The sequence below is a fragment of the Magnolia sinica genome, chromosome 12 (assembly GCF_029962835.1).
Source record: "Magnolia sinica isolate HGM2019 chromosome 12, MsV1, whole genome shotgun sequence".
Classification (NCBI taxonomy): Eukaryota; Viridiplantae; Streptophyta; class Magnoliopsida; order Magnoliales; family Magnoliaceae; genus Magnolia; species Magnolia sinica.
In genome coordinates this window covers 7,480,177-7,500,698 of record NC_080584.1, presented here as the reverse complement: position 1 = coordinate 7,500,698, position 20,522 = coordinate 7,480,177, and the positions used below count along the sequence as shown (strand labels likewise).

Here is a 20,522-nt window from a genome sequence, read left to right as displayed (position 1 = left end):
CAAATTTCAAGGCTAAGCTCGATGTTTAAGTGATCGGGCAGATTCGTTGGTTTCTTACGATTGATTAAAAAGATTTATGCAGTTCTTTACCAGTACCACCCGTGTATAGGTTCACTTCAAGCGACAATGCAGGCTAGTCATATCGAAGATTTTCAAAGGTTTTTGAAAATTCAAAATATCAAAAATCTAAAACGTTACAAAAATTAAATTGAGCAATGCTTAATTGAATTCTGTAGATAATATAATCAAATTTCTTGCACAACCAACAAACAAGCAGGAAGGCTTTGACTACCTTCAAAAAGCAAACAATGTATGTACTTTTAAGCTACTCTCAACATTATGAAAATGCAATATATATATATATTAAAAATATTTAATTCCTGAAAAAACAAATACGCATTGATCAATTAAGATTATCCAAAAGCCAATTAGTCGTTTGAATGGTTTATTTAAGTTCGCATGCATTCCTTACTCTTGCTGCGGTGGTGGACACCCGAGTTTCAACACCCAGTCAAGGGTTCGACCATCCATGGGTGGTGAAATCCCACTACAGCGTGTGTACATGGGGGGTGTGTTTGCGTGTGTAAAAAAAAAAATGTTCACATACATTCCACTTTTGTAATTTCAGTGTGCATGACCATGAAAAATCAAACTCTGACAGATTATGGAACAAAACTCCAGTTGCATTTTGGTGATTAATATCAATCACAAGCCGTTCTTTTTCTCTAATGAACGTTAGTGAAATATTTATACGCTGGCAGAATGTGATGGATGATGCGCAAGCAGTTAGAAATAAGTGAGAAATTGCGTACTTAAAAAATAATTATTCAAAATAAGTCATCCAAATTAATATATCAGCATCGATGTATCAATAACCAAAATTTATGATTGTCTGGTGACCTAACTATTTGATTGCTGGACACGTATTAGACGGCTCGAAATGAAAAAAGCCCAGCGATCTTGTTTCGAAAAAAACAAATTCCATGAATCAAAGGTTATGATCTTTCAACCAACCTGATCTCTAAAATTCCGCTTAGAGACAGTGAGATTCACAATTTAAAAGGTTTAATTTGATTAAATATTTTCCACATGTACCATTTCTAAGTGCCTGCGTATCAAGCGTCAAACGCAGCCAGAGCATCAAATACCACCCCGAACGTTAGGGCTTCAACGGCTGTTTGCTATCCCCACATGCACTTCCATACGCAGTGGCAAGGACCAACCTAAGATATATATGCGCGAGATCCGATCCGTTAATCATGCTTGTCCACAGATCATAGGTGATTCTTCTCAAAATATTCGGCTAAAATGAATGAACAAATAAAAATAAATAGTAAGTTTTTTGTTCGTCCATTATTTTCGTAAATTCTGTAGACTATCTTATAACCTAACAATGTAAACGTTTGTCCAAGTAATATCTATGGTGTGCTCCACCTGATAAACGGCTCCGATTATCTACTCACCCGCTATGATTGTATGAGTATGTGCGTGTGGAGTAGTGCGTGTATGGATAGCACAATATCCGTCTACGTAACCGTTTTGCGCGGGTAAATCCTGCAGTAAATTAGAGGCGGCCACGTGCTGACTCGGTGTTAACCGGGTAACATGACCTTAGTGGGTGTTTCCTTGACTGTGGGGCTTATATTGATGTACATATTATATATCCATTCCGTAAATCCGTTTTTGTATGCCATTTTAGATCATGTTCCCAAAAAATAAGCAGAGATAAATCTCAAGTGGACCACAAAGTAGGGATTAAATTTCCACCATTAAAAACTTCATGTGCCCCAAAAAGGTTTTGGATCAAGATGATATATGCATTTCACCTTCATCCAGGTCCGTGTGACGTTATCAACAGTTTGGATGGAAAATAACATTAATGTGGGCCCTAGGAAGTTTTTAAGGTGGGCTTTCAAGGACCACTCTTTCATTTGGTGTGGACCACTTGCGATTTTGGTCTCCTTAATTTTTTGTACCACCCTATAAAATGTTCTTTAAAAATCGATGTACGGCATGGATATACAACAAGTACATCAAGGTGGACCCCACAGTCACGGAAATACCCATTAAAGTATTACCCGTGTAACACCTAATCCACCCTCCACTCCTCTCGGAGGGCCGTTAGCTGCACGTTCTCTCTCTCAAGTCGGTTATTTCCTTCTACACAAGACATCTTACACTCCAAAAATCTACCTTGCCTTGACCAGTATCTTTCAAGTCTTCCCTATACAGGTAACTACAGACATGGGTCTTTTTCCTTTTGTTAGTTTTATAGTTTTTATTTTATTTCATTTTTCTGTTGATGTTGGAATGATTGGGAACTAGTATATTGATAGTTTAAACCATAAGATTTCACTAAAAGAAGAATCAGAGCAAAATCCTCTGTTTTCTACTTACTTGAAGATTTCTAACTTTTTTGTTTCTTTGGGATTCTCAGATTCTAATCTTCTCATGGTGTTGAGCTACCGTTCGAACTTGGCTGCATTTCAGAATATAAATCCAGAAATGGCTACTCTTCTGCACTCAGACACATCAAGAGATCTCTGTTTCTGCGACAGCTGCGTTGTTCTGAATGCATTAATCGACCCGTTCTTCAATCCAGACGACTTCATCCAGTTCGAAAACAGCACCCATCTCCTTCCACAATTCTCTACCACAGACCCTTTACTCAATTTCCCACCTGAAATCTTCCCGGCTGATGAATTTGAATTCAATTACTGCCCAAAACGAATTAAGAGCAATAGCGACTTCCAATCACCGGATTTCACGTTCGGTTCGTCGATGGGGAGTTGGTATTCCTCACCTGAGTTCTCGTCGGAGTTCATACTCTCTCCAGCCGAGTTTCAAATTCCAGTGATGGGTTTTCCCAATGGCTTCGATGGCTCGAAGAAATCGATCGGAACATCAGTGTCGGCGCAGAGTGTAGCCGCACGGCAGAGGAGGAAGAAGATCAGTGAAAAGACTCAAGAGCTTGGGAAGCTTATTCCCGGTGGGAATAAGTTAAATACAGCTGAGATGTTTCATGCAGCTTTCAAGTATGTGAAGTTCTTGCAAGCACAGGTTGGGATTCTTGAACTGATGGGCCCCACTCAGGTGAATCTTCTCATCCTCACCATCCATAGGAAACACTTGAATTGAGTAGAGTAAATATACAATTTTGTGATCCAAACCGTTCATTTGATGGGTCCCGATTGAGGCAGAATTCCCCATCATTGGATTATCCCAAACATTGTTGGGGCTACCACTTAATTTGTACCGTTGGCTTCAATTGGCTAATTCCATCATTTGTATTTTGGGGTATTTCCATTTTTGAAAATGCACATGTTTTATTTTAGCAGTTTCGTGATCTCAACCATTCATTTGGTGGGCCCAAAATTCTCCATCATCAATCTATTTGGGCCACCATTAAATATGGACCATTGGATTCAATTGGCCATTTCCATGATTTTGTATTTTTGGGTTTTCTCATTTTCTCATTTTTGTTATTTATTCTATAATTGTATATTCTCATCTTTTATTTTAGCTGTTGCTAACATGCGCCTGGTGTGTAGATGCAGGAATCTAAGGTAGCAACAGATGTGGAAGGGCTCAATATCCTCCTATCATCTCCAAGAATACAGGAGAAGCTTTATGAAGAAGAGAAATGCATGGTCCCAAAAGGACTAGTTCAAGCACTTGCAAAAGATCAAGAGATTCAATCAAGACCGTCCATTTCCAGGGACCTTGATCTCTTGGTCCAATCAATGGGATGTTGAGTCAGCTAATTCAAGGCAATCCAAGAGTTGGATTTTATTTTTTTAATATAATTTTTTTAAAGAGTTTTTTCTCCTTTGTATATATTAACCTTCCACTTTTTTTACTTTGTTGTTGTAATCCTTTTCTTGTAAATATGTATTTTTTCAAGAAATGGATTTTCTATTTTTCATTTTCTTTAATTTAGCATTTATTCAAGAAGATGTCATATGGGGCCCAAATGGACAACCTATAATCACCATGAGCCGTTGGATGCGACAGATTCACCATTGATTGCAGATCAGCCCTTTATCACCCTAATCAAATGATCACAGCCATTCAAATAATGGGGTGAAAATGGACACTAATTTTTATTTTTATTTTACTTCTACTGTCTTTACAAATGAAGCTAGTTGTATGGCTGCGTATCCAATCCAGATTCCTCTATCCAAGTATCCGCTAATCATTTGTGGGCCCACCTGAGTTCCACCTCGTGAACAGTGAAAATTGGTGCTCCTGAATTTATAACCGTACACTCGGATCCATGTACAGCATCTAGGCCATTCATCCGGTAATCTGCAAGATTTAAACCTACTGTACTATAGGGACCATCCTCAAAAGATTTTAACCGTTCATTTCATGGGGCCTGATTGCTAATAGAATTCATCACAAAGATATTACCTATTGGGTGATCTCTGGCCCTAGTGGGCCGAAACTGGACATCTAACCTATTAAAACCAACGGTTGACATTAATTGAGTTGTGGGCCCCACTGCATTAACGATTTGTACGTTGGGCTCCATAATTTCGTTGTACTCTTTCGAACTAAAACACTCGCCCGTTTTACCTTGTAGAAATGATATGTACACCCTTCGTTTTTAATCCACACCCCTTTTTCTACTTTAAGTCGTAAAATAATACACAAAGAAGCCTCTTCTAATACGAAAAGTGAAAAAAGAAAGTATATGTGTAAATGATTTCTAAAGCCACAGCTCTGGGTAGGACGCTTACGTTATCTTTTGTTAGTCATCTGATACTCTGGCATCATATGATGCTTGATACTCAGGCACTATACGTGCCATATATTAACTCAGATCAAGCCGTCTAAATTGTACCTAAAATCAGATTGGTTAAACAATCCTAATCTCTTATCTTGGATAGTTTTAATTTCATCCGTCCAATAAATGTCCACCAATCTGATATTATGTGGTCAACTAAGTATAATTTTGGGTTTATGCAAAATGTATACGTATACACGTAATCTGTACAGTTAAATTTAGATTTACATATATGCAAGGTGTCAGTGCCTGAATATCATCCATGGCTGTTTTCCCGAGTATCAGAGCTTAGTTATTTGATACTCTGTCGGAGTACGACACTTGATACTCAGGCACTGAGTAGTTATACACGTGGCGCATATTAACTCAAATTGAACCGATTAGATTGTGAAAGGAACTGTTGCAAAGTCACAATCGAAAAATCGGATAGGTTAAACACTTGTAATTTCTGATTCATGGACAGCTTTTTATTTATTTATTTATTTTTATTTTATTTAAGTGGACCGTCCGATTTTTTTCATCTTAACCATTCAATTAAATTTCCAACAATCTGATAATCGGATGGTCAGATGAAAGCAGTTGTCGGATTGTGATACATGTAGGTTGGAGCATAATCTGGACATTTTAATTTGAATGCCTTACATGCCACGTATGCAATTTCTACTAAAATTCCAAGGGCCTGCGTATCATGCATCTCACAGAGTATCATTTTCTCTCGTAAACAGACGTGCCAACATGGTATGCGTGCGTCAACCAAGATTTTCATGCGGCGGGTCCCACGGTGTCGATGCCCTGATAGTGGGCCATCTTGAATCTTGATCTTATGTCAGAGAAATTACACAATGGACCAACTGGTAGACGGCTTGGATGTATCGATGATTCACCTCCAACATGCATTTGGGCACACATTACATGGGAAGAATCCTGACCGTAGATCAATAGGGAAACCAAAACGTACAAAAAAAAAAAAAAAGGTCCACATTCAATGGTCCACATCCAAAGCATTGATTAGATGCCTTGGATCCCATCCATGGTATGTCCCAGATCAACAACCTAGTGTCCACTTAGAGCAGACTCCATCGTCATAATAAGATAATTCCCAACTTCCACCGTCCACGTGGCAGCGTAACATTGAAGGACCATGATCAGAAATTCACTCCAAATGGATGATCCGTCACATCCAATCCGTGTCCTCCAAATGGATGGAACGGATAGGATTGGTCTATTGGTATTATATTCGAATCGTAGTTAATCCAACGCAGACCCAACCAGATAGACGGTTCCGATCCACCATCTTCCACTCCACGTGTACGGCGGATGGGTGGCTATGTCGTATTTCATAGAGACGATTCTACCATATCATTTCCAACGTTTTGTATTATCACCATTTCCGGAGCGAGAGAATCGGCTAACCGTAACTAATCCTCTCTTAATTAACTAACCGTTAGAAAATATGGGAATAAGTGGAGTAAAATAATACTCAGGCGCGTGGGGCATTTGATACGCAGGTTCTCAGAAACTGTGCACGTGGCACTAATCAACTCAACCTAAATCGTCTAAATTGTGTAACCAACTGTTGTTAAATCATACTCAAAAAATCAGATTGGTTGAACTGTCGTAAGCTCTGATTCGTGGACACTTGTTTCTTGAAATAGGAACCATTAGTTTCATGTTTAACCGTCCAATAAATGTCCATCAATCCGATATTTACATAAGCAAATAATTTTAATTTTTGGTTCAAGATACATCTAAACTGGTAGCCACATTTTGGACGGTTTAATTTGAGTTATCTCTATGCCACGTATGCAATTTCTAGATGCCCGCATATCATCCATCACACTCCGCCAGAGTATTTAAGTTTTTTAACAAATATGACTAAGTCCTAAGTTGCCACGTTTGCCACGTGTCTCCTCTTCGACTGCACGCGTGCCGATGATGTGCGGTTTTTAGGTGGGCCAAACCATGACCCTGAAACTGAAGCAAGGATATGGTGCATGCATTAAGAATTAAAATATGGTAGAGCCATCTCTCCTATGTACACGTGTCATGGGAATTTACCAATCTGAACCGTCTATCATGTCGCCCTCATCCCTGATGTAGATGGAGAATGTTTCAGAATTGCACCAAATGATCTTGGCCATCCAATCAATGTCCTTCAACTCGACTGAAGAAAGCAATCTAGTCAGCGATTAAACTGAGGAAAGTAAGGATGGCCTGATAGGTTTGGATTGTGAAGAGTGGTCCATCCATGATAGGCCCCACTAGATGGACGGCCTCGATTCATAAGTTTCAAGATGTTTCTATCGTAGAGGGAGGGCAAATGCACCTTGATCTCCACCGTACATTTAGAGTAATTAATCAGACTAAGGTATCTATCCAATCAGCAGACTGCAGATGGATGGCTACAAAAAAGTTGACCTAGTAAAGGAACAGTCCAGATTCTGCAAGTAAAGATTGCAACAATCTAACGGTTGTTGTCCTTCGATCCCCTGCAAATTTGAGCTGTAGCCCATCCACTTGGTATCCCACCATATAAACTGCCCAGCTGGCTCAATGGCCGCCAGATTAACAGCCCTGATGCATCTACGGTGACCCACCATGATGTTTATACAATATCCAATCCGTCCATCATGGGCATCCCGTCATGTTATTATCCGAATCCAAATATAAAGTTAATCCAAGACTCAGATGGACCACACCACTTATTATCATGCATAAACCCAATAAATCAAGTTGTGTGACCTACCTGAGCTTTTTAATATCCCAATTTTTAGCGTGTCCGTTCATCTTGGCTGGTTACATATTCTGAATGGACTGGATTGCATATGAAAAACAACGTGGGTCCCATCCACGTACCAGGTTGCTGGCATGATATGGTGCGTACACGTTCCTTGCACTTGATATCTATGCCGCAGGCGGAGTAATACTTGCCAGATCTTGACGGTTCATCTTGGGTCCCTCCATGGATTGGCCATGGTCTACAATCACACCGATAGGATAATATCCATCCAAGGTGGACCGCACATTTGTATTTACGGCCAATATGTATGTGAGTCTGATGAAGTACTATGCATTAATGCTCAAGCCAAGAGTCTGTCCGATACACTATCATTTTCAGTTTGTACGAGTAAGGCCATGGTCTAGTGATCCGTATTATTCATTTGATGGGCCCCACTCTGGATGGCTCGAACCAAAGCCAGGTCAGAGTCGTTGGGTCATGGGCTGCCCGGCCCATTGCCACCCTTAACCGTCCACACTGGAAACCATTATATCAATGGTTTAGATCACATGTCCTGTTGACGAGAGATCACAGCTAAAATATTATAAGTCCATAGGGAGATATGTGTAGCCCTCTGTGGGGCCTACAGTTTGAACATCCTGACTGTTGATCTAATGGAATACACTCCCAGTTGTTATCCAACGTTTGGAGAGTTTCGGTAGTCCAACACCGATATTTTCTGGCTGTGAGTCATTCAACGCAAGGACCTTCAGATCAATGGTCTTGATTACAAAACCAAGAAGCCTACGTTTAGAAATTCAGGCCCCCAGTATTTTCTCTTTCTTTTTTCTTTTTCCTTTTTACAAATGCACCCCACACCCTTCACCACCTAACTGAACATTAGTAAAAGGCGAGTTATTTGATACTCTGACAGCATATAAAGCCTGATACGCAGGCACTGGGAAACCGATGTACGGCATGGATATACAACAAGTATATCAAGGTGGGCCCCACAGTCACGGCAACACCCATTACAGTATTACCCGTGTAACACCTAATCCACTCTCCACTCATCTCGGAGGGCCGTTAGCTGCACCTTCTCTCTCTTAAGTCGGTTATTTCCTTCTACACAAGACATCTTACACTCCAAAATCTACCTTGCCTTGACCAGTATCTTTCAAGTCTTTCCCTTCGCAGGTAACTATAGACATGGGTCTTTTTCTTTTTGTTAGTTTTATAGTTTTTATTTTATTTCATTTTTTTGTTGCTGTTGGAATGATTTTCATGTTGGGAACTAGTGTTTTGATAGTTAAAACCGTTAGATTTCACTAACAGAAGAAACAGAGCAAAATACTTTGTTTTCTACTTGGAAGATTTCTAACTTTCTTGTTTCTTTGGGTTTCTCAGATTCTAATCTTCTCATGGCGTTGAGCTACTGTTCGAACTTGGCTGCATTTCAGAATCTAAATCCAGAAATGGCTACTCTTCTGCACTCAAATGCATCGAGAGATCTCTGTTTCTGCGATGGCTGCGTTGTTCTGAATGCATTAATCGACCCGTTCTTCAATCCAGACGACTTCATCCAGTCCGAAAACAACACCCATCTCCTCCCACAGTTCTCTACCACAGACCCTTTACTCAATTTCCCGCCTGAAATCTTCCCGCCTGATGAATTTGAATTCAACTACTGCCCAAAACGAATTAAGAGCGATAGCGACTTCCAATCAACAGATTTCACGTTCGGTTCGTCTCTGGGGAGTTGGTATTCCTCACCTGAGTTCTCGTCGGAATTCATACTCTCTCCGCCCGAGTTACAAATTCCAGTGATGGGTTTTCCCAATGGGTTCGATGGCTCGAAGAAACCGATTGGAGTGTCGCCGCACGGCAGAGGAGGAAGAAGATCAGTGAGAAGACTCAAGAGCTTGGGAAGATTATTCCTGGAGGGAATAAGTTAAATACAGCTGAGATGTTTCATGCAGCTTTCAAGTATATGAAGTTCTTACAAGCACAGATTGGGATTCTTGAACTGATGGGCCCCACTCAGGTGAATCTTCTCATCCTCACCATCCATAGGAAACACTTGAATTGAGTAGGTATAAATATATAAATTTGTGTTCCAAACAGTTCATTTGGTGGGCCCTGATTGAGGTAGAATTCCCCATCATTGGATTATCCCAAACATTTGTTGGGGGCTACCACTTAATATGGACCGTTGGCTTCAATTGGCCAATTCCATCATTTGTATTTTTGGGTATTCCTATTTTTGAAAATGCAGATGTTTTATTTTAGCAGTTTTGTGATCCCAACCATTCATTTGGTGGGCCCAAAAATCTCCATCGTCCATCTGTTTGGCCCACCACTAAATACGAATTGGCTTCAATTGGCCATTTCCATGACTTTATATTTTTTTGGACTTCCCATTTTTGTTATTTAGATTCTATCTTTTATTTTAGCTGTTGCTAACATGCACCTGGTGTGTAGATGCAGGAATCTAAGGCAGCACCACGTACGGAAGGGCTGCCTATCCTCCTATCATCTCCAAAATCCAGGAGAAGCTTTATGAAGAAGAGAAATGCATGGTCCCAAAAGGACCAGTTGAAGCACTTGCAAAAGATCAAGAGACTCAATCAAGACCGTCCATTTCCAGGGATCTTGATCTCTTGGTCCAATCAATGGGATGATGAGTCAGCTAATTCAAGTCAATCCAAGAGTTGGAATTTTTTTTAAAAGTGTTTTTCCTCCTTTGTATATATTAATGTTCCACCTTTTTTTACCTTGTTGTTGTAATCCTTTTCTTGTAAATTTGTATTTTTTTCAAGAAATGGATTTACTATTTTTCATTTTCTTTAATTTAGCATTTATTTAAGAAGATATCATGTGGGGTCCAAATGGACAACCTATGATTACCATGAGCCGTTGGATGTGACAGATCCACCATTGATTGCGGCCCAGCCCCTTATCACCCTTATCAAATGACCACAGCCATTCAAATAATGGGGTGAAAATGGACAGTAAAACAAATTTTACTTCTACTGTCTTTACAAATGAAGCTAGTTGTATGGCTGCGTATCCAATCCCGATTCCTCTATCCAAGTATATATCTGCTAATCATTTGTGGGCCCACCTGAGTTCCACCTCGTGAACACTGAAAATTGGTGCTCCTGAATCTATAATCGTACACTTGGATCCATGTACAGCATCTAAGCCATTCATCCGTCAATCTGCAAGATTAAAACCTGCTGTAGTATAGGGACCATCCTCAAGATATTTTAGCCGTTCATTTCATGGGTCCTGATTGCTAATAGAATTAATCACAAAGATATTACCTATTGGGTGATCTCTAGCCCTAGTGGGCCGAAACTGGACATCTAACATATAAAAACCAACGATTGACATTCATTGAGTTTTGGGCCCCACTGCATTAACGATTTGAATCACTGACGTTGATCTCCAGGCAAACTCGCGCGTTTTACATTGTAGAAATGATATTTACACCCTTCTTTTTTGATACACACTCCCCTTTTTCTACTTCTAGGTGTAAAATAATACACAAAGAAGCCTTTTTTAATACGAAAATTAAAATACGAAAGTACATATGCAAATGATTTCTCAAGCCACAGCTCCGGGCAGGACGCTTACGTTATCTTTCGGAGGAATTGACCATTGTAGACGCCACCTTTTACCCGGCGTCTTTGTAACGCGCTCCCAAACTTTACTTTCCTAAAGTAAACCATTCTGTACGGACACACTATTTGCAGACAAAAGTATCTATGCATTCACGGTTACCTATAGCTACGGTTATAATCCGTAGCTATAGGTAGTTAATGCAAAGGCAATTTCGCCTGCAAATAGTGTGTCCGTACAGAATGTTTTAGTCTGAGAAAGTAATGTCGGGGAGCGCTTTGAAAAGACGTTGGGTAAAAGGTGGTTTACATTGGTCAATTTCTCTTATCTTTCGTGATTCATCTGATACCCTGGCGTTAGATGATGCTTGATACGCAGGCACTATAGTTGCCATATATTAACTCAGATCAAACCGTTTAAATTGTAGACCCCACTGTAACTAAGTCATAATCTTAAAATCAGATTGGTTAAAATCTCTTTTCTTGGATAGTTTTTAATTCATGCGTCCAATAAATGTCCACCAATCCGATAATATATGCTCGAATGAGTATAATTTTGGGTTTATGAAAAATGTATACTTATACACGTAATCTGTACAGTTAAATTTTGATTTACATATATACTAAGGTGTACAATTTCTCAGTGCCTCATCCATCGCTGTTTTCCCGAGTATCAGATTTTAGTTATTTGATACTCTGTCAGAGTGCGACACTTGATACTCAGGCGCTGAGTAGTTATACACGTGGCGCATAGTAACTCAAATTGAACGGATTAGATTGTGAAAGGAACTGTTGCAAAGTCACAATTAAAAAATCGGATAGGTTAAACAATTGTAATTTCTGATTCGTAGACAACTCTTTTTTTAAGTGGACCGTCCGATTTTTTTCATTTTAACCATTCAATTAAATTTCCAACAATCTGATAATCTGATGGTCAGATGAAAGCAGTTGTCAGCTTGTGATACATATAAGCTGGGGCCCATAATCTAGACATTTTAATTTGAATGCCTTACATGCCACCTATGCAATTTCTACGTAAATTCTAAGGACCTGCGCTGCATCTGACAGAGTATCATTTTCTCTCGTAAACGGACGGAAGCGGATTGGCTGGTGTAGCACACACCAGCAATATAGCTGCTGTAGGTACGTGTCGTGCGAAGACGAGCACTGACGCTCCTCGACCTCCGAGTTGTACGAATGATTCAAAGGAGATCAAAGTTATGTTGGCCCGCAGCAATGTATTTATTATATATACACCGTTCATCTATTTTTAGAGATCATTTTATAGCATTACTCAAGAAATAAATCATATCCAAAGATCTTCTGGACCACACCATAAATGGCAGCTGAGATAATGATTTTCACCGTTAAAAAATTCATAGCACCCACCATAACGTTTATTTTCCATCCAATCTGTTCATGAGGTCACATAAGCATGAATTAAGAGGAAAAACAAATTTCGTATTGATCCAAAACTTTTGTGACCCTAAAAAGGGTTTCAATGGTAGACGTTCAATCCCCCACTACTTTTTTCTGTGTGGTCCAATTGATAGTTATATCTCTCTTATTTTGCTTATTAAGCCTTAAAACAAGCTCGTCGGATGAACAGTTTGGATATATCATATACCTCATGATCAAACCCACGTAACTTGTTGACGTAAATACAATAGCTATATAGCTGATGTGAGGTACCCCAACCAGTTTGCTTCCTAAACAGATGTGCCAACATGGTATGTGTGCGTCAATGAAGATTTTCATGTGGCAGGTCCCACGGTGTCGATGCCCTGATAGTGGGTGTAATGTCTCATCCAACCAGAACAATGTCCTGGGGCGTCCATGTAGGATTTGCCGCAGGACTGTTCGATTAAACTACTCGTGGTGCGGTACCGCAATTAAATTAATCAAGGATTATCCCAACTAAGTAGACCAAACGGGTCATGATAGGACCAAGTGCGGGTCGCCAAGCCAGATGGCTATTTACACTTAGCAACAACCCGTGCGGGCTATACCGAGACGCGGGAAGGTCAGAAAATTATAAAAATTTAGGGAATCATAGACTCCACTGGGCTTAAGGACCATCGCGGACCACGGACCCAATAGATATCCAGAATTGGAATCCAGCACTTGCCAAATGCACCCCACCAATACCAAAATTGGAATCTGACACTTGTGAATAAAACCGAGATACTAGGCTTTCCAACCGTCGGATCTCTTCTACATTTACGGTGAAAGTCTAATGTATTTTTCTACGCCCATCCACAAAGTCTGGGACTCGATCGTGGAACGGTGACTGTTGATCATAAACCGGACCCGTACGATCAAACCCTATATCCGGTCATCGGGTCATGGAGCACCATATCCTACGAGTTTCATGGCCAGAGGGCCACCAGAACCGCTCCAGTCACCGGAATGAACCTCATAGGGCTATTTAAAGATCGGAACCGTATGATCAAACCCTATATTCGTTCATCCATTTACTCCCAAACTTTGCATGACCCCTCATCGGGCCATGAGGCACCTGCTCACCAAATTTGGTATATAATGGGTGCTAGGGTGGCCCCAACACCAATAGGGAGTCCTAGGGGGCTATTTTGGAAAATTGTTAGAACTTAAGGCCAAAGGGCCCAAGTCTAGGAGATAAACTCTAGCTCTCTCATAACTCTCTCATTTACCACAACTACCAAGGAGTAAAGGGAGAGCAAGAGAGTGAAGAGAAGAGAAAGTGAGTGTGAGGGAGAGTTTGGTGGACCTTAGATTGAGGTGGGGCCCAAGGAAAATTAAACCTTACAACTCCCTATCCCTTTTTCAAAGGGAAACCCTACACCACAACCATAAGAATCGTTTCGTTGATCATTTAGGTAAGATCCCTCATCATTTTTTCTTAAAACCCTTGTGTTGAGAAGGGATTGATATGGATTTCTAACATGTAAATATGTGTTTTAGGGATTCCGGCCGATCGACCCCAAATCCACCCTCCTAGGTCGTTTCCAAGATCTCAACGATCCATAGGTGCGGACTATTATCCTTAGGTGGCCTAGCACCAATTATACCATGAGTTTAATGATTTTGTTTATTTAGGATATTGTAATGAAGAATTCAGAGAAAACCTAAGAATTGCTTGGTTTGTTTGGGAATTGCATGAAGTTATATGCCTTGTTTGATTTCCTTCATATGATGTTGATTCTTGCCTCTCACATGATTTAGTGTGGATGATTACATGCTCATGTTGTTTGATTTTTCTCATATGTGTTGCTTCATAGCGTGTAGAATTCATTACTCTTATGTAATTAATCTCTTGAGGTGTAGGAAATGCTTAACTTCCTCCCCAATCCACACCACTCACATGCACCTTGTTCATAATGTTGTAGCTTGCTTGTTAGGAGTATTTGAATTATATGTTGAGATGTACGTAAACATGATACTGTTACGCTAATTGATCACCTTGATGGTTGGCATGTTATGAATCGTTCTCAAACTTTTGGATTGGTCAGGAAACACAAGGAAAGACGATAGTTCCGTTGGTAGGGCTACCCTGAGGCTAAATCCATGGAGTTGGGCGGATGCGCATGGGCGGCAGTAGTTCGACTACATGGGCCTCTTGCGCTCGATGTCGTTCGTCACTTGCTCGCCTGACTCGTGCGGTCCAGCCTACTTACTGACCAACCTTATTCGTTAACCCTGTATACTCACATATGTATGGACCCTAGAACACCCTACAACCGTTATAGCCCATCGATAATCAAATTAAAAACTGATCCACTGTCTCGTGGGCCGGGCATGGTGGAATGGGACGTTGTGTCCGAGTTGTCGGCCTACGCTGGGGTATTGCGCCTCCCCGTAATGATCGCGATAAATCCCTTTTTCTCGGCACTCCTCATGTGCTTGAAGTCGGGGATGGGGAACTCGATGGGATCTAGGACCGCGGGGCGTCGGCCTCACACATTGGGGGGTCTCGACCTCGCAACTAGTTCAAGACATTTGATATGCGGGGTTTAATAGAATCCCCAACCTGCTGGATGAATAGGCTTAACTAAGAACTCGACTAACACTATCGCATTGCATCGCATTAGATAGGGTAGTGACTCGGCAGTTGAGGTCGCTCTGAGAGAGTGTCGTTCATATGTGATCGTTAGATGGAGTGGCTTGAGGGAGTGTTGTGGCGAGGGCACGCATTATATCATCCATCATGCACATACATTAATAAGAGTAGTTAGTTGTTTATGAATGAATGCTTTTCATTAAATTCATGTTATAACTGATGCTTGTTACAACTTAAGACTAATAGCACCCACTGATTTAATCACTCACTCCCACTCTGGGACGGTGTTTTAAAATACCAACCAGACTCTACTGTAGCTATAGGTGACGAGGAGTCTGTCGACGCGAGCTTAGATGAGGAGTACGAGGAGCCTGTCGACGCGAGCTTAGACGAGGATGACGAGCTATCCTACTTTCAATTGATGGGTGGCTCTTCATCGGCTTGAGGGTGAAATTTAGATCGCTGAGTTGTGGACTCAGTCTTATTTTTTTGGGACATAACATTCTTTTGTGATTTTGTTGGACAACGCTTGGTGCGACCCATGTATATTTTGGACATGTATATATATACTTGATCTCTCTCATTTCAGTAGACTTGTGTGGTTGTGTTTCATATTCAGGAAATTCTAGGATACGCAATTAAACCCGATTGAACGCAACTAATAAAAATTGGTTATAAGTGACCCTAAGAACTCGGGAGCCGAGTGTACGCACGGCCCCCGAATTCCAGGGCGTTATAGTGGGCCATCTTGAATCTTGATCTTATGTCCGAGAATTTACACAATGGACCACTTGGTAGACGGCTTGGATGTATGGATGAGTCGCTTACCACATGCATTTGGGCACACATTACATGGGAAGAATCCTAACCGTAGATCAATAGGGAAACGAAAACGTACAAAAAAAAAAGGTCCACATCCAAAGCATTGATTGGATGCTTTGGATCCCATCCATGGTATGTCCCAGATCAACAACCAAGTGTCCACGTGGCAGCATAACAGTGAAGGACCATGTTTAGAAATTCACTCCAAATGGATGATCTGTCCCATCCAATCAGTGTCCTCCAAATGGATGGGACGGATATGATTGGTCTATTGGTATTATATTCAAATCGTAGTCAATCCAATGCAGACCCAACCAGATAGACGGTTCCGATCCACCATCTTCCATGCCACGTGTATGGTGTATGGGTGGCTATATCGTATTTTCATAGAGACGATTCTACCGTATCATTTCCAACGTTTTGGATAATCACTATATCCAGTGCGAGAGAATCGGCTAACCGTAATTAATCCTCTCTTAATTAACTAACCGTTAGAAAATATGGGAATAAGTGGAGTAAAATAATACTCAGGCACTTGGGGCATTTGATACGCAGGTACTCAGAAACTGTACACGTATCACTAATCAACTAAACTTAAATCGTCTAAATTGTGTAACATACTGTTGTTAAATCATACTCCAAAAATCAGATTGGTTGAACTGTCGTAAGATCTGATTCGTGGACACTTGGTTCTTGAAATAGGAACCATTAGTTTCATGTTTAACCGTCCAATAAATGTCCATCAATCCGATATTCACATGATCAAATAATTTTCATTTTTGGTTCAAGATACATCTAACCTGGTAGCCACATTTTGGACGGTTTAATTTGAGTTATCTCGATGCCACGTATGCAATTTCTAGGTGCCCGCGTATCATCCGTCACACTCCGCCAGAGTATTTGAGTTTTTTAACAAATATGACTTAGTCCTGTGTTGCCACGTGTCTCCTCTTCGACTGCACGCATGCCGATGATGGGCGGTTTTTAGGTGGGCCACACCATGACCCTGAAACTGAAGCAAGGATATGATGCATGCATTAAGAACTAAAATATGGTAGAGCTATCTCTCCTATGTACACGTGTCATGGGAATTTACCAATCTGAACCGTCTATCATGTCGCCCTCATCCCTAATGTAGATGGAGAATGTTTCAGAATTGCACCAAACGATCTTGGCCATCCAATCAATGTCCTTTAACCCGACTGAAGAAAGCAATCTAGTCAGCGATTAAACTGAGGACAGTAAGGATGGCCTGATAGGTTTGGATTGTGAAGAGTGGTCCATCCATGATAGGCCCCACTAGATGGACGGCCTCGATTCATAAGTTTCAAGATGTTTCTATCGTAGAGGGAGGGCAAATGCACCTTGATCTCTACCGTACATTTAGAGTAATTAATCAGACTAAGGTATCTATCCAATCAGCAGACTGCCGATGGATGACTACCAAAAAGTTGACCCAGTAAAAGAACAGTCCAGATTCTGCAAGTAAAGATTGCAACAATCTAACGGTTGTTGTCCTTCGATCCCTTGCAAATTTGAGCCGTAGCCCATCCACTTGGTATCCCACCGTATCAACCCAGTTGGCTAGATGGCGGCCAGATCAACAGACCAGATTTATCTTCGGTGGCCCACCAGATCAATGTCTCTGTTTGTCTCTATGGTGGCCCACCAAAATTCCATAGTCCTGAACTACACGAATGAGACTATGTTTGTAACCGTTGAATCAATGTTCATGATTGTTCACGAGTTGACCTAGCTCGAAAAACTCACTCGACTCGGATCAAGCCAGCTTGGATTGACACGGCTTGAATGGCCGATTCGGGTTGAGTCAACTTACTTATTTGATGCTCGAGTTGAGTTCGAGCCGAGTTCGACTAGGGGGCATTTCAACTCGACTCGATTCAAAGCTCGAACTCTAACTCGACTCGGCTCGATTAATAAATATATATATATATATATTTTAACTTTATAAAAAAAAAAAAGAAAAAAAAAAAAAAAAAAGAACAAAGTAAACTACCTTTCCCTCTCCCTTTCCTTTTCTTCTCTTTCTCTATCCGCTTCCAACCGTATGCTCACCCGGACCACCACCACTAGTTTTCATTTCAGCTCCACAATAGTATGATTTCAATCTCTTGAGATATACTTCTTGAGCGAGAAACCTAAGAAATCCGAGATGGGCTCTTCTCAGATTTGTTGAAGCTTCTTCAAGGAAATCCAATGCTCTGATTGGCTAGAGCTCTTTACTTGGATTTCTGATATGTGTTCTGCTCTATTTCTTTTTTAGTATTTGGATTTCTGCTGGTGGAAGAAGATTAATAACAGATCGATTCTTACAGGTTTTCTCATCCGATTCGAAGCTTTGTTTGATTTTTCCGTCGAATTTTACTTTGATTCTCGTAAGATTTGTAATTTTTTCATCAATGGAGGAGGATCAAGAACAGAATCCATTACTCTCTCACCTAGCAAGCTCAAGGTAAACTCAACTCGACTCAAACCACTAGCTCGACTCGAACTTAACTCGACAGTTTTGATAAACAAGTCAAGCTTCAATGTTGAGCTTGAGGCCAAGCTCGAACTCGAGTAGAGCATGGACAAGCCGAGCTGAGCTTGGCCCACCTTGACTCAACTCGGCCCGATGCCCACCTCTAGATCCATTTCTTGTTTACTGGAGGCTGGTTTCTCTACATCGTTTATAGAATAACGTTGTGTGTAGATCCCACCATGATGTTTGTACAACATCCAATCCGTCCATCATACGCACACCCTCATGTTATTCTTCGAGTTTAAATATCAAGCTGATCCAAAACTTAGATGGACCATACCACTTATCATGATGCATAAAACATGCAAATTCAAGTAGTGTGACCGACCTGAGCTTTTTAATATCCTGATTTTTAGGGTGTCCGTTAATCTCACGGGGTGCATCTTCTGAATGGACGGGATGGCATATAAAAAAAGTGGGTCCCATCCATGTGCTGGTTGCTGGCATGATATTGTGCCTACACTTTCCTTGTACTTGATATCTAAGCCGCTTATATTTGCTAGATCTTGAAGGTTCATCTTGGGTCCCTCTGTAGATTGGCCATGGTCTACAATCACACTGCTAGGATAATATCCATCTAAGGTGGACCGCACATTTGTATCTATGGCCAACATATATGTGACTATGATGAAGTATCATGTGTTGTGGTTAGATATAAAGTTTCTGTCTAGTGACAAGTATGACAAGTGCTGATGTGCCATAATTGAATTTATATCTTAATTCAAATCAAATAACTATGACCATAAGCCCTTAGACAGCCGGATGTCATAGCATGTGACTGTCATCGCCCGTTCAACTACTTGCTCAATATGCAAAAAGGACTAGATGATATTTGGAGGGTAATGTCCGTTGTATGATTAAATGTTACATATTTGGCTTCGGTATCAAAAAAGTACAAGAAAAACAAGAAAGGAAACTTTACTGTCAATCACAAACAGCAACCACAAAATACCTTCTAGATAGATAATTGAATCTAGCGTATGAGCTTTTATCCAAATTATATTTAATCTCTATGAATTACGTTATAAAATGTAAATGGTAAGCAAAAAGTAATAGATTACACTAAAAAATGTAAATCGGCAAAAAAGTAGAGTGATTAGGTAATTTAAAGGATAATTAAAAGATATATTAGGTTTAATAGGTTCGTACGAGACCAAATCTTTCAGTTGAATTCCTTTATTATTTATAGCCACAATCAGACTATCCAGATGCTTCCCACATTATTATGATTATTGTAACCATTTAATAGGTTTTCTATCACGCCCCGAAATTCGAGTACAGAGTGTGCACCCTCAGACCTAAGTTTCGGCCCATGACACGTACACTGAGTGTACTAATTTTATTCAATTATACAATTATTCATTTACCTATTAGCTCTACCGTAGATTTACATTCCATTCATATTCAACAACATCTCAAAAATAAGAAACGATCATTTATTCCAATAATTAATCATAGACATAACTAAGGACGCTCTCAATTGGGATCTTATGAAATAAAATAAACATATCTAACAACTTGAAAGAATTAATTTACAATTTAAGAAAATTAAATATAATTAAAGTAAAAATATCATGACTAGTCTAAGGCTGCAACTTCTTCTTTTGTCAAGTAGGGTCACGTGTCCCTTAAGTCCTTTCTGGCTTGACCACATATTCCTATTTTTGAGCCTCCGGCCCACCCTCATTCACATCTGTACGGTTTTTCCATCAATAAAAAATATAAGCTGACCAGGCTCAGTGATATAACCCAGCAAGGTTCATAATCATATCAATTAAAATAATACAAAAATACATATACAATGATATAAAATGAGGTATGAATGTATCAGATGGGGTGATCGTCCATCTACTTGGGTTGGAAGTCGTCAACCTGCATCCACCCGTTGAGTAGGCTTCCACCTTTCGGTAGGCTTGGGCATAGCCCGCATCTGGTAACGCTCTACCAGGATCGACATTTCTTCTAGGGAAGGCCCCTAGGATCGACCA

General features: G+C 40.4%; 1 protein-coding gene and 1 pseudogene across 1 annotated transcript; both read left to right on the top strand.

Annotated features, from left to right (window-relative positions):
* Positions 1 to 2,439: 2,439 nt before the first annotated feature.
* On the top strand, positions 2,440 to 4,044 carry LOC131220354 (transcription factor bHLH52-like). Its single transcript, XM_058215299.1, has 2 exons — positions 2,440 to 3,093; positions 3,552 to 4,044. The coding sequence occupies exons 1-2, from the start codon at positions 2,452 to 2,454 to the stop codon at positions 3,753 to 3,755; spliced, it is 846 nt and encodes a 281-aa protein (XP_058071282.1). The 5' UTR covers positions 2,440 to 2,451; the 3' UTR covers positions 3,756 to 4,044.
* Positions 4,045 to 8,929: 4,885 nt separating this feature from the next.
* On the top strand, positions 8,930 to 10,453 carry LOC131221978 (transcription factor bHLH53-like; annotated as a pseudogene).
* Positions 10,454 to 20,522: the final 10,069 nt, after the last annotated feature.

Excerpts from the sequence above, each read along its gene's own strand:
- LOC131220354 (XM_058215299.1), top strand. The coding sequence starts at position 2,452 with ATGGTGTTGAGCTACCGTTCGAACTTGGCTGCATTTCAGAATATAAAT. Across the intron at positions 3,094-3,551 it reads AACTGATGGGCCCCACTCAG|ATGCAGGAATCTAAGGTAGC; the intron begins GTGAATCTTCTC and ends CCTGGTGTGTAG.